The sequence below is a fragment of the Apodemus sylvaticus genome, chromosome 6 (genome assembly GCF_947179515.1).
Source record: "Apodemus sylvaticus chromosome 6, mApoSyl1.1, whole genome shotgun sequence".
Lineage (NCBI taxonomy): Eukaryota > Metazoa > Chordata > Mammalia > Rodentia > Muridae > Apodemus > Apodemus sylvaticus.
In genome coordinates this window covers 21472536-21486031 of record NC_067477.1, presented here as the reverse complement: position 1 = coordinate 21486031, position 13496 = coordinate 21472536, and the positions used below count along the sequence as shown (strand labels likewise).

At 41.7% G+C, this 13496-nt stretch overlaps 1 protein-coding gene across 2 annotated transcripts in view; it reads right to left on the bottom strand.

Annotated features, from left to right (window-relative positions):
• Ppp4r3a (protein phosphatase 4 regulatory subunit 3A) overlaps positions 1-13283 on the bottom strand; it is a 39358-nt gene extending 26075 nt beyond the window's left edge. The window contains exon 1 of one of the 2 annotated variants that reach the window (XM_052185239.1): positions 12362-13283. In XM_052185239.1, coding sequence (XP_052041199.1) covers positions 12362-12503 — 142 coding nt within the window. In that variant the 5' untranslated portion in view covers positions 12504-13283. The remainder of the gene's footprint in view (positions 1-12361) is intronic. The other variant, XM_052185240.1, reaches the window with a different exon arrangement.
• Positions 13284-13496: the final 213 nt, after the last annotated feature.

Below are 13496 nucleotides of genomic sequence, written 5' to 3'. Positions count from 1 at the left end.
CATAACAATGAACACAAAGAAATTTAAATACAGTAACTTGTAGCTTAAGAAATCTGCTTACCAGCCAGCCGGGTGGTGGCGGCGCACACCTGTAATCCCAGCACTCTTGGAGGCAGAGGCAGGCAGATTTCTGAGTTCGAGGTCAGCCTGGTCTATACAGAGAAACCCTGTCTTGAAAAAAACCAAATCCAAAAAGAAAGCTGTTTACCTTTTGGGGATTTCTGGTAGTAGTACAGCTAAGTTCAAGTCTTAAGTGCACACACGCACCTACCTCCTGGCCAAATTTACTTTTGTCTTTTTTGTTTTGGAGTTTTTTGTTTGTTTGTTTGTTTTGCTTTTATAAGAAAGACATGGTAATATGAAGTGCGAAGACTGGGAAGCAATAAAAACCTAACAATTTGGCCAGCGTAGTGGAGGTGGGAGGCCAGTCTGGTCTACAGAATGAGTTCCAGGACAGCCAGGACTACTCACAAAAACCTTGTCTAGACATCCCCTGCCCCCCCAACTAACCTAACAATTTATAGAAAGCATAAGACAGCAAACCAGAAGTATGAAACTAGATATTAATTTCAAAAATTATACCATTATATTTACACAGAACAGTAATATTTCAATAAATATAAATAACATGTACTGATCTTCATCAGGTTAAAAGATATTTCTATACTATTATTTTGTTTGGAGCCTCTGAAATCCTCAGATAATCTGGGGTTAATAATGTCTGATATGCTTTATGACTTACAGAGTACTTTCAATACAGCGTGACCAGTGTCAAGACCAGTGGGGTTTTGTGGTCGAAATAATTCACATCAGGCATAAATATAACTCAAAATATGAAGAAGAGATCAGTTTACAGGTTGCCTTCAGAAGCCTTGATTTCTATTTTTCCCATCCTTCCTGTTCTTTTGTTGTGTCCTCACTATGTTACATAGACATCAAAATTATGATTCTCCAACCTTGGCCTCTTAAACAGCTCAGATGCTCCACAATGCTCACCCACCATGTCTACCTCCTCCGCCCTCTGCATATTTTAAGAATGAAATTCTACACATCATCTCATCATTCAGTTCTAGTTTATCTGGAGAAAGAATATCTAAACAGGAGTTTTGGATCGAGAAACAATTTTTGTCTGCAGCTGTTTTCTCCCTTCTCATCACACTTTACAGCTGCTCCACACACTCCAAAAGCTGAGGAAGAGCAATGCTTACTACTTCCAGATTCACTTTGGCCTTCTCCTAAGTACTTCGTAAGTGCTTGCTCAGAGCAGTGCTAAGGGACCACTCTGAGGACTCCATCTAAAAGCCTCTTACCCTTTCAGAGCTTAAGGTAACTAAACATTTTTGTGTTCACCCGTATCTACCAAATCCCGTTTCTTAAGCCTTCTTCTTTTTTTTTTTTTTGCCCCTTTCTAATTTCTCACTTACTAAGGTTCATCCAAAATTTACTACAATTTAGGGAGAAAAAAGGTTTTAATCACCTTCCTTTCCCCTAACTTTTATCAAATTAATCATTTAACTCTAGTCACAATTTTCAGATTTTTGTTTTATGGATTAAGATCTATGTTAGTGATCCATCACCAAAAAAATGCAGGCAAATTAACAGAATGTTTAGAACTTCTGAAAATGGTAATGTCAGTGGGAAAGGACACTGTATAGTGGTACACTACATTCTTAGCATGTACAAGTGCAAGTTCAATCCCTAGTACTGTGGAAATAAACAGACCTTATCCCATGTCAACTACTTTTGTATTTTTTTCAATTTGTTTACTACAACAAAAACGGCATCCTATTACTTTCCACTAAAAAGAAAAAAAAATGTTCAGGCCATGTACTTAAAAGCTAAATTTATTTTTTAAAGTATTAGTGAGGACATATATGTAATTACATTTAAAATGGTTTCTATGGGAAAATGCAGGGGGCTGGAGAGATGGCTTGGCAGATTAGAGATTGTATGGCTCTTCCAGAGAACCAGATTTCAAATCCTAGCACCCACCTCAAGCAGCTCACCATAGTCATCACCATCTACAACTCCATTTCCAGGACTCTGCCTGCATCTGGATTCATGTCCCCATACCACCCCACATACATATACTAAAAATAAATCTTAAAAAAAAAAAAAATTCAGCTCAACAAATCCATTAAAAATTACAACTTGAATCCTCAAAAGCAATCCACCTACATGTTGGGAGCTAGAAGTCAGCCAGAGCTACACAGCAAGTCCATCTAAAAACAAAACAAAAACCAATCTAACCCTAAGGGGGGAAAAATCACAAAAATTAAAACAAAACAACAACAACAACAAAAAACTAAAAAACAAAACAAAACAAAAAACCAAACAAAACACACACAACACACCAGGTTTTGTTTTCTAAAAATAAAGTTTTATTTAAGGGGCCAGGGATATAAGCTCACTGGCAATCCTTGCCCAGTATGTATGTTCAATCCTCAGTACTAGACAAGTTTTATTTAGAAGATGCATTACATTTAAAGCTGAACTAAGAGAAATGTTCTTTCTAAAATTAGACTGAAGTAATCTTTAGGTGCCCTAAAAAGTAAACTGTGGCTTTATTGTATACTTTGGGTTGTTGATTAAACATGTATAAGGTGCTTTAAAAAATTAAAGTGGAGCCAGGCAGTGGTCGAGCACACCTTTAATCCCAGCACTTGGGAGGCAGAGGCAGGCCGATTTGAGTTCGAGAACAGCCTGGTTTACAGAGTGATTTCTAGGATAGCCAGGGCTACACAGAGAAAACCCTGTCTTGAAAAACCAATAAACAAACAAACAAACAAAACCCAAGTAAATAAATAAAGTAAAATAAAGTGAATGCTAGAGAGCTGTTAAGGAACCAGGTTCAATTCCAGCAGCTACATCATGGCTCACAACCATCTTCAACTCTAGGGGATCTGACTTTTTCTGATCTCCAAGCACACAGACATAGATTCATAAATTAAAAAAAACAAAAAAACAACAAAAAAAAAAAACCACCACATATCCTAAAAGCCAAACATTATCGTGATATATCAAGACAGAACTGCCAAACTTTACACAAAGGTTATGACATGACATAACATTTGACATGATTTGACAGCAGAAAAGATGTCCAGAATATTATTGTGTATTCTCAGAGATCGCAGATGAACGTTAATGGAAAAACAAAGCCACTGAAATTTGTTCTTCCTGTAAAAGACGAGTCCCTTTCCACTGGAGAAAGGGATTTTAAATAAATCATGTGGCATGACTGCTAAGCAAACTTCACCAAAAAGTAAACTTACAGCAAGACCTGTATTTTCTTTCACTCAAGAAAGACCTAATAAAGTCCTGGATAAGCTCTAATATCTGTGTTAATACTGTCAACTGTCATTGTTAAGGGTATTAAAGAAGATGTCGCAGGTTGTGGTGGCGCATGCCGGTAGGATTTGCTGAAGGAGGCAGAGGCAGGAGGATCAAGAGTTCGAGGCCAACCTGGGCTACACATTTTTAAGCCGGGCGGTGGTGGCGCACGTCTGCAATCCCAGCACTCTGGGAGGCAGAGGCAGGCGGATTTCTGAGTTCGAGGCCAGCCTGGTCTACAGAGTGAGTTCCAGGACAGCCAGGAATATACAGAGAAACCCTGTCTCGGGGGAAAAAAAAAAAAAAAAAAAAAAACCAAATCCAAAAAAAAAAACAAAAGAAGATGTCAAGTTGGTATTTATCATCCAAATGTCAAAGGGATGTACAAATTCATGGACCTTGATAAAAATGGGATGTTCCAAGTGTTTAAAGGAAAACAAATTCATATACTTTAACAAACATGAAGAACTACTGTGAATTTGTGGCCTAAAGTAAACACCTGCTTTAAAAACAAAAAAAGGTGTATGGACTTTGACTGGTACTGTTTCAGCACAGCGTGAATCACTGGAGTAGCAAACTCTGTGGAAGAGTTGGTTCACTTCTTGAGTTAAGGACTCATTAATGGTGCTTCCGTTGCTTTGAAATCATGTGTAATGCAAGCCTTCCTCAAACTCCTGATTCTCTTGCCTCCCAATCGATAGGATTTCAGGTGTGTGCCACCATACTCAGCTTATGAAAAGAAAATCTGTCAGTTAAGTGTTATGCTTATCTGCTATTCTGTGGAAGGTATTCTGATTTTTAATATATTCTCCTGAACTTTTCCTATTGTATATAACATAGTTAGTTTCAGACACATTGAACCTTTCTCTCTTCACCAAATGTCTAAATGTTCATATCTATCATACATACACCCATCATCTACCTATGCATCTTTTATTTAAAAGCCAGGGCTCGGAAGTTGGCTCAGGAAGGTACTTTCATGCAATTATGAAAAAATGAATTCCTAGGACCCATGTAAAACACCTGACACACTTCTGTAATCCCAACATTGGAAGAGTGAAGACAGAAATCCCTGGGATTTACCTACTAGCATCCAGCTACCTTAGCTTAATCTATAACCCCAGTCAAAAGAAGAAAAACCTGTCTCAAAAAACACTGGCACTTGAATGTTTGAAAAATCTAGCCCTAGCTATTAATTTCTACAATGAAGATTAGAAATAAACGTGAAACCGAAGAATGGATAGGAGATATCGTTCTGTGGTGGTATTTGCTTAGCATATGTAAGTCCCAGGCTGTTATACCCAGAACTGAAGAGGAGAAAAATAAAAAGACACATCCACCCACCTTCTTTAGTAGCTGTTAAAATGAATGAAAGCACATTAGCACACAAGACACTGCCAGCCTTCTAATCCCTACAATTATTTTTCAGACACCATGTCCTTTTTCCAACTTTTTCAGTAATGTTACAGAATTAGGACAACAGAAAGGGGGGAAAATGACCATTCAAAGTCGAAGCATTTCACTCCTAGCCCCAAAAGCCTGAGTAAAATAATATTTAGAACAGTGATTCCCTTGGTCTTATCTAAGAAATTACTTTAGAAGTCCAGTTCTGATCCCCAATACTCCCCGAGTAGTATATAGGTTGAAATTGGGGAAACAGTTCTTCAATGTAGGAGTTAAGTAAGGTAACTAAAAAACAAATTACTATTTTATTCCTGTGTTTAGTTTTTTAAAAATTTATTCCAGCCTATCTAATCACTTGTCTGCTATCTACTGATTCTTACTGGGTCAAGTTATGAACACTGGTTCAGCCTGCTAAAAAACGCTCCAATTAGTTGGGCATAATGACCCACTCTTTTAATCCCAGGGCACACCTTGAGTCTGAGCACTGGTGAGGCAGAGGCAGGTGGATCTATTTCCAAGTTTCAGGACAGCTGTGGCTACACAGAGAAACCCTGTCTGGAAGGAAGGAAGGAAGGAAGGGAGGGAGGGAGGGAGGGAGGGAGGGAGGGAGGGAGGAGTTCCAATTATATAGTGCTATCAGCTACAGACCTGAAACAATAATTCTATTGTAATGTATAGGTGTGGATGCTGACATAGAGTTAAATTTCAGCAGAGAGACATTTACCACTCCAACAAAGCAAAGTAAGTATGGTCCTGAGATTAGAGAGATAGCTCAGTGTTTAATAGCCGTTGCTCCTATAGGACTAGAATTCAGTTTCCAGCACCTATATGGCAGCTAACAACTATCTGTAACTCTGGTTGCAGGGTATCTGATACCCTCTTCTGGCTTCCACAGGCACCAGACAAACATGTGGTACGTATAAACCCATGTAGGCAAGACTTCAAAACATAATAGCAATAACCATGATCCTTAGCAGGGGACTTCAAGTAACATTAATGAAGAGTCAATGAAGGCTCTCATCAAAAGCAACACAGGCTTCTGGCAAAAATAACTTAACAGTAACCCCAGTAAGCATTCAGGACAGTCCTTCCCTACTCCAACTCATGAGAAAACAGAGGCATGGTGGCACATGTCTTCAAACGAGTACTTGGAAGGCCTCTCTTTGAGTTTAAGGCCAACCTAGTTTATATAGTGGGTTCTAGATCTACATAATGAGAAAACCCTGTCTCAAAAAAAAGTCAATAGATCAGAAGAAATAAAACACACCCAACCAGTATTTTGTTGATAATCAAACCATTTTCAAGTGAATAAATAAGTTTCAGTTTTAGTTTCCAATACAGTAAATATTAATGGATAAAAATCACATAATTGTGTGAGATCCTTCCTCAAAAGAACAAAGGTATTTTAAGCAAAATCTTGAGAATACCACCAAAAAGTTACTGCGTAGAGTGGAATATTGTGCAACTTGAGAGGTTTGTATAGTCTCACACAGATAACAAAACTAATATACCAATAACAGATGACCAACATCATTCCTCCTATAAAATATAATATGAAGCATTTTCTTTTGATTTGTTGCTATAGCCCCATAGATGGGTTGGGGATGAGTGAGGGTTGCTAGTTATTAAGGAATGTATCACAGGAATTCTCAGAGAACTCTTAACTAATTGGCACACAGGCTTTGTTTTTAGGCTGGAGAGATGGCATTAACTGCTCTTTCATAGGTGCTGAGTTCAATCCCCAGCAACCAACCACATGGTGACTTCTTCTGGTGTGCACTCATATACATCAAGTAAATCTTAAACAAACTTTTTTCGTAAGGTCCAGCAAGCCTGACAATCTGAGTTAGATCCCTGGGGCTCACATAGTGGAAGAACTGACTCTTGTGGGTTGGGTGCCCCATCTCTTCCTGAGCCTGTGTGTGCATGTGCATAGGAGCTGAGATAGTTTGTCTCTACAGTTCATGGTTTTAACCATGGTGTTTCATGCTCTCTTCAGTGCTATTTTCCTTGTTTTTGTTCAGTGTTTTTATAAAAGACTTGATAACAGAATTCAAGAAAAAATTAAGAAAAGTCAAACTGGTGACAACAGGCTACTTGGAGGCTGAGGCAGAAAGAGGGCAGATTCAAGGCCTATGTGAGCAAGCGAGAGAAACTCATCTCAAAATAGAAGTAGAAAGAATGGGCTGGGGAGATGGCTCAGCAGTTAAGAACATGCACTGCCTCTACAGAGCACCAGAGATGATTTCCAGCATATATACCCCAAGATTTATAACTACTTGTACTTCCAGCTCCAGGGGATGTGAATAAAACTAATCCAGGAAATGCACTAACAGCTTAGCAGCACATTCCTTTCCTCTAAAGTAAGGAAAGGTAAGGTACAAATCAACCAAGGTAAATAGCTATATATATATAAATATGTATATGTAAAAATTTTATGTATGTAAATTGTTTATGTATATGTGGCCACAAATACTGACATTCAGAAACTGCCTTATTTTTGGAAATACATGTATGATGGTTTGAATAAGTATATGCCCACGCCCCAAAACTGGCTCATATCTTTGAATACGTGAGTCCCCAGTTAAGTGGAACTGTTTGAAAAGGATTAGAAGGTGAGGCCTAATGGAGGTGTTGGCAGTGAGAGTAGGTTCTTAAATTTCAAAAGACACAGCCACCATTCCCAGTGTGTGTGCCGCCTCCTGCTTGTGGGTCAGCATGTGAACTCTGGAGCAGCTATTGCAGCTACTTGTCCTCATATCTTCTTCACTCTGCCACCACAGACTAACACTCTGGAATCATAAGCACAAGTAAGCCCTGTCTAAGTTGTCTTGGTCATGGAGTTTTATCACAGCAATTTAAAAATAAGACAGTCTGGGATGTCAAGAAAATTAACATATCACAAAAGCTTACTTCAAGGCTGGAGAGATGGTTAAGATCACTGGCTGTTCTTCCGGAAGGCCTAAATTTAATTCTCAGCAACCACAACCATCTATAGATGGCTCACAACCATCTATAATGGGGTCTGATGCCCTCTTCTGGTATGCAGGTGTATATGCTCATAAAGCACTCATACATTAAATAAACAAACAAATATACACTCACTCCAGGGTGATCAATAAGGTGGCTCAGCAGGGAAAGGCACTCAGCTCCAAGCCTAACAACTTGAGTTCTATTGCTAGGACCCACGAAGTGAAAGGAGAACCTGCTGCCCACTCTGATCTGACCTCCACATCCACACACCACTGTGAAGTCAGATGAAACTTTCAGGAGTGGGGATGCACTGCACTTACCTAGCATGTACAGCCCTGGGTTCATTCAAATAACTGTATCTCAAAGTTAGAAATTAAGCATCTTGTAAAGTCAGGTGGTGGTGCACACCTTTAGTCCCAATATCCAGGAGGCAGACGCAGGTAGATGTCAGGGTTTAAGGACAACTTGGTTTTCCAAATAGCCCTAGTACTTTGATTACACATATGTACCTCCAGACTCTGCTAAATTTTCAAATAATCTGAGAAACTCGGATTCATGGGGAAAAAAAGGGGGGGAGGAATATTACCATATTCAATGTTTTTGAAACTTTCCCCCCAGGGGGCACAATTACTAGAAGTCAATCCCATCTGCAATAATTTTTTAAGTTTCTTTTTCTTCTTTTTTTGAGAAAGGGTCTCTTGTGAAGCTTAAGCTAACTAGAGATACTTCTGCTTCAAGCTCCCCAAACATTCTGTTTACAAGATTATAGATTTATGCCTTTTGATTTTCTACTGGACAATGATCCATTTTATGGAAAAAACAAATACTTCCCACTCTGCCAGACATGATGGCAGACACATCTGTGGTTCCAGCCCTTGGGAGATGAAGGTAGGACAGGAATTCAAGACCAGTCTTGGCCATATGAAACCCCCGCTGTTCTTGTAATGGACTGGGGTTCAGTTTTCAGAGCCCACATAGTAGCTCATGACAGTGTAACTCCAGGTCTAAGGGTCTTCTGTCCTTCAACAGAACCAGGCATACATGTGGCACACATACATACAAAACACCCATACACACAGAATAAGTATAAATTAAAAAAAATAAAATAAAAAAGCCTACATTGTCCACACTGGGGGAAAAAATTCTAAATTACATGTAACAGAACAGAGAGCAGCACAATACTGGGTGATCCAAACTAGTAGGAGACACCATAACTTTAGGCAGCTAGGCAGAATCCTAGCTAAATATATAAACAGAACTATCTTACAGCAGAAAGTATGGCTAAATCGGTGCTTGCCCACCACTCATAAAAGCCCAGGGTTTGACCCCCACTATCACATAACGCACGATGGCGCAACATGAGTAATCTCAATAAGAGAAAATGGAGGCAACCTTACTATATAGCTAAGTTCAAGAGACCAGCCTTAGGATACACGAAAATTTGCCTATAACAAAATTAAAGTCTGTAAAACTTAATTTTGTTTTCTTTGAAAATAATCCTTGAGGTCAAGAATAAAACAGCATGTAAAGAGACTAAAACACAAAAGATTACATTCATTATAAGTAGCTGTAAGCGCTTTAAATTGTAGGCTAGCTTTCTCACTAAAATAACAGACCACCACCACCATAGGATGAACTTGTACCAACCTATACTTAGCACCTCAGACTCACAATTATCTATAAAAGATGGCTAATTGCACTACCTAAATTTGAGAATGTTTTAAGAATGTCTGTAAATACAAATAAATTGCTTAAAGAGGCCCTGGCACATAGGAGGTCCCCAATAAACTTAATCTATTAATAATCTTACTTGGAATCTATCTGTTGAGGAGGAAAAAAAGCTTTAGTAATAAAACTATTGATTTCTTCAGGAGTATCCTACACCTTTTCTAAATCCATTTTTTTCCTTTGTTGTTTAGTGGAAATGTTTTACTATGTAACCCCTGACTTTGAGACTCCCCACCTTACCTTCTCAGTGGTGGGATTAGGAGTAAGGTACCACACCCAGCTTAATAAATCCATTCTTCGGAACTAGTTTCCCACATAACACAAATTTAAAGAGGTGGCTCAATAATTATGTTTAGCTCTTTTCCCTCCTGGGTAAAAATAAAAAACATTTTGCTGTCAGGCAGTGGTGGCACACACCTTTAATCCCAGCAATTGGAAGGCAGAGGCAGGGGGATTTCTGCGAGGCCAGCATGATCTACAGAGTTTGTTCCAGGACAGCCAGGGCTACATAGAGAAACTGTGTCTCGAAAAACCAAAACCAACCAAACAAACAAAACATTTTGCTTGTTCTAATAAATTAGAACTTCAAAATTCCAAACAGAAGAGAGAGGCTTAGTTAAAAATACAGTGATAAAAATATAAAAGGGTATAAAAACACCAGACTTTTACAAAAAGTTGTCTGAAGAAGAGATTTTCTAAGATATGACATTAAGTCTACATGCTTATCCTTTCAAAAGATCTTTGTAAAACCAGATGGCTGTGGTAGCTCATGGCAGTAATCCCAACATTTGAGGGGCTCAGGCAGGAGAATAGCTTTGAGTTACAAGCCAGACATAGCCAGATAACAAAACAAAACAAAACAAAACAGGTTAAATTAAGTAATACACCTATAATCCCAGGCTTTGGGAAGATAGGGACAAGAGGATCAGAACTTCCATATTTTGGCCTACACTTGTCTGATTCCAGTCTGGTACAAGAGACTCCAAAAAAACCAAAAGGATCTCTGCATAATCAAATAAAGTAGACTGGTGTAAGTAAGGTTACATGTATTATTTTTGAAATTCAAGGACTTTATCTAAAGCTTATATCTGGTTAAATCTCATAATTACTTGGGTCTTAGAGATAGTTCGGTGTTAGAGCACTTGTCTACCATGATCAGGTCCCTGACTGGATTCAATTCCCAGTTATCCCATCCTCATAAGACCCTGAAACCTACACTTCCACCTTACTGTAAGGAAAGTTTTCCACATGTACAAACATGTAGAGGTAGAGATTACGTGATGTTCATTCAACTTGTATATTAACAGCCAAATAAGAACCCAGCTCGGCAGGGCAGTGGTGGCACAGGCCTTTAGTCCCTGCACTTGGGAGGCAGAGGCAGGTGGATTTATGAGTTCAAGGCCAGCCTGGTTTACAGAGTGAGTTCCAGGACAGCTAGGGATACACAGAGAAACCCTGGCTCCAAAAACAAAACAAACAAACAAAAAACCCAGCTCTGGAAATATACTTACTGTAATCAGAAAAATTTTTTCAGATCAAGTCTTACTATGTAACCATAGCTGATCTAGAACTCTATGCAGACCCAGGCGGGCCTCCAGCTTACCGGAAACTGCCTGCCTTTCATGTTAGAAAGTAATATTTTACCAGTGGAAACTTATTTTGGATATCTTTATAATTACTCCAAATTACCCATTTTCAATTCAAATCAATGTTTCTACAGTCTTCAATTACAGACAGGAAAGTCTTGGTTTTTGTGTAATGAGTTCTGAGTATAGTCCAAAAAAAGGAGGAAAAGAAAAATCTGAAATAAATTTGCATTATTTCAGACACGAAACAGCTACAAATAGTTCTCAACTGTAAAACTGTAAATTAATGCAACAATTTGAAAAGTTTTGACCAACACGTATATTTTCTTTCATTAAGTGAAATTCAGAGAGTGCAACCAAGAAAAATTGCAAACCCTGAAGAAAGGAATATTTTAAAACATGAAACCCGTTATTTCAAACAATCAGATCTTTGGATACTGAAGACGGTTTCAAAAGACCTGAAGCGAAAGCAGAAGGACCTATTCAAATGTTAAAAAATACTTCTCTCCACCATCCAACTGAACCAAATAAGAACCATACGTTTAAACAATCAGAAAAGAATGCAATAAAATGTTCCAAAGGTTCAAGAGTTTGCACAGTAGACCTACAAAGTCTTTCTTAGCCAGGTGTGGCGATACTTTAATCCCAGCACTGGATAGGCAGAGGAAGGCAGATCTCTGAGTTCCAGGCCAGCCTGGTCTACAGAGCAAGCTCCAGGATGGTTGGGGTACATACAGAAACCCTGTCTCAAAACACAAAACAACAGTAACAACAATAATCTCCCTTTCTTATGAAAAAGACAACCAACCCCGGTCAAGATACAAGTGCTCTACCAAGCCAAAGCAGCATTTTCTCTGTCTACTGGAGTTGCCAGATCTATAGACCAGTATTGTCGACCCTAAGATCTGAAAGGTACAGTGGAAAATGTTTAAAACAACAACAAAAATTAAGAAAGAAAAAACCCCCACCAGAAGAGAACTTTCTCAAAGTATGCAACAGCTATGAACTTTATGAGCGCCATGCAAGGTTTTATGTCTGCCTTACAGATTAGTGTACTAAGGGCAGATCCTTTTCGTTAAATGCCTTTCTCAAGGTCACGATAGTGCAAAAACCACTCGGGCAGAGGATCCCAGGTCTCCGACCTTTCCGCACTGGGAAGGCGGCACAGCGCAACGTGCTCCGCTCTGCTCGAAATCCCACGCCACAAGGCCGGCTGTCGGGTTCAGAGGACACCCCGAATGCTCTCCACCGGACTTGGGTACCCGTGGCGTTCCCGCCCGCACTCCCGTGGTCCCAGGCTGAGCGCCACTGCTCTGGAGGGACCAGTGGGGTTTACTTACCGTCGCTCTCTGCCCTGACGAGCAGGGACATGCCCTTCAGCCTCTCCACGTAGCCGGAGGACACATGGCCAGTACCCCGGTCGTCCCACTGCCGGTCCTCGTTGAGCGTGTAGACCTTCACCCGCCGTCGGGTGTCGGTCATGGTGCCGGCCGGGGGCCCCGCCCGAGTGGCCCGGGGACGGTGTCCAGGAAAGGCGGGCGGCCGCAGACGGGGATCTCCGGGCCCTCAGTGCCGCCGCTGGCCGCCGCGGGGCTGCGCCGCCGCTCGCATGGCCCGCTCCCGGGTCCGAGCCCTGGGCCGCCGCCTTCTCTCGTCTTCTTCCCCTCGGCGCTATTGTCCAGGCCGAGCGAGCGCGGCCGCCCAGCAGCCCCGACAGGGACGCACAGCACTGCGCAGCCTACCAGCCCGCCGTTCAGACAAGGTGCAGCTCGATTCACAGCCCTGCTCCTGCCTTCGCCATGACCTCCGCAGAGCCGCTTCCCGCGCCGCCACCTCCTCAGGCCGCCGCCGCCATGTTTTCCTTCCTTGTACCTGGCCCAGCCGCTGCAGCCGGAGCCTCCGCTCCGTTCCTCCCGCTTAAAGCATCCGAAGCCGATGAGGCAGCACCTCCCCGGAAACTCTGAACGCCCCTGGCCACCCGAGAACCCTTGGCTCTTCTTAGAAGTCGCCTTCCCTACTCCGCCGCCTCTTCCGTCTTCCTCACAGAGCCAAAGCCGCCGCCATCTTGACTCGCCCCTCAAAAGCGGCGCGCGGGGCCACCTAGGCAATAGCGGCAGGGGCGGCCCGCAAGCCCCACCACTTAAAGAGACAGGACCGGAGCCAGCAGCTTCGCTCCGGCGGAGGCCTCGCACCGAGGCGGTCGCGGAGCTGCGGGGGTGGCGGGAGCGGAGGAGGCGGGACGCGAGTCGCGCCGGTGACGGACCGGGACTCCCTCGCGCGTCCTGCACGTACTGTCGTGCAAGCGCGGGCTGCGTGCGCGTCCGTCGCACCCTGTAGACGTCATCAGCTCTGCTCGCGGCTGGGAAGGGATGTGGAATCTGCTGGAGGCTTTGGGAGCCAGTCTGCTCGCAGATCCTGGAGCTCGCCCTTTCCCTGGTGTGCCTTCACCCGACGCTTTAGGGAAAACTTTTGCAG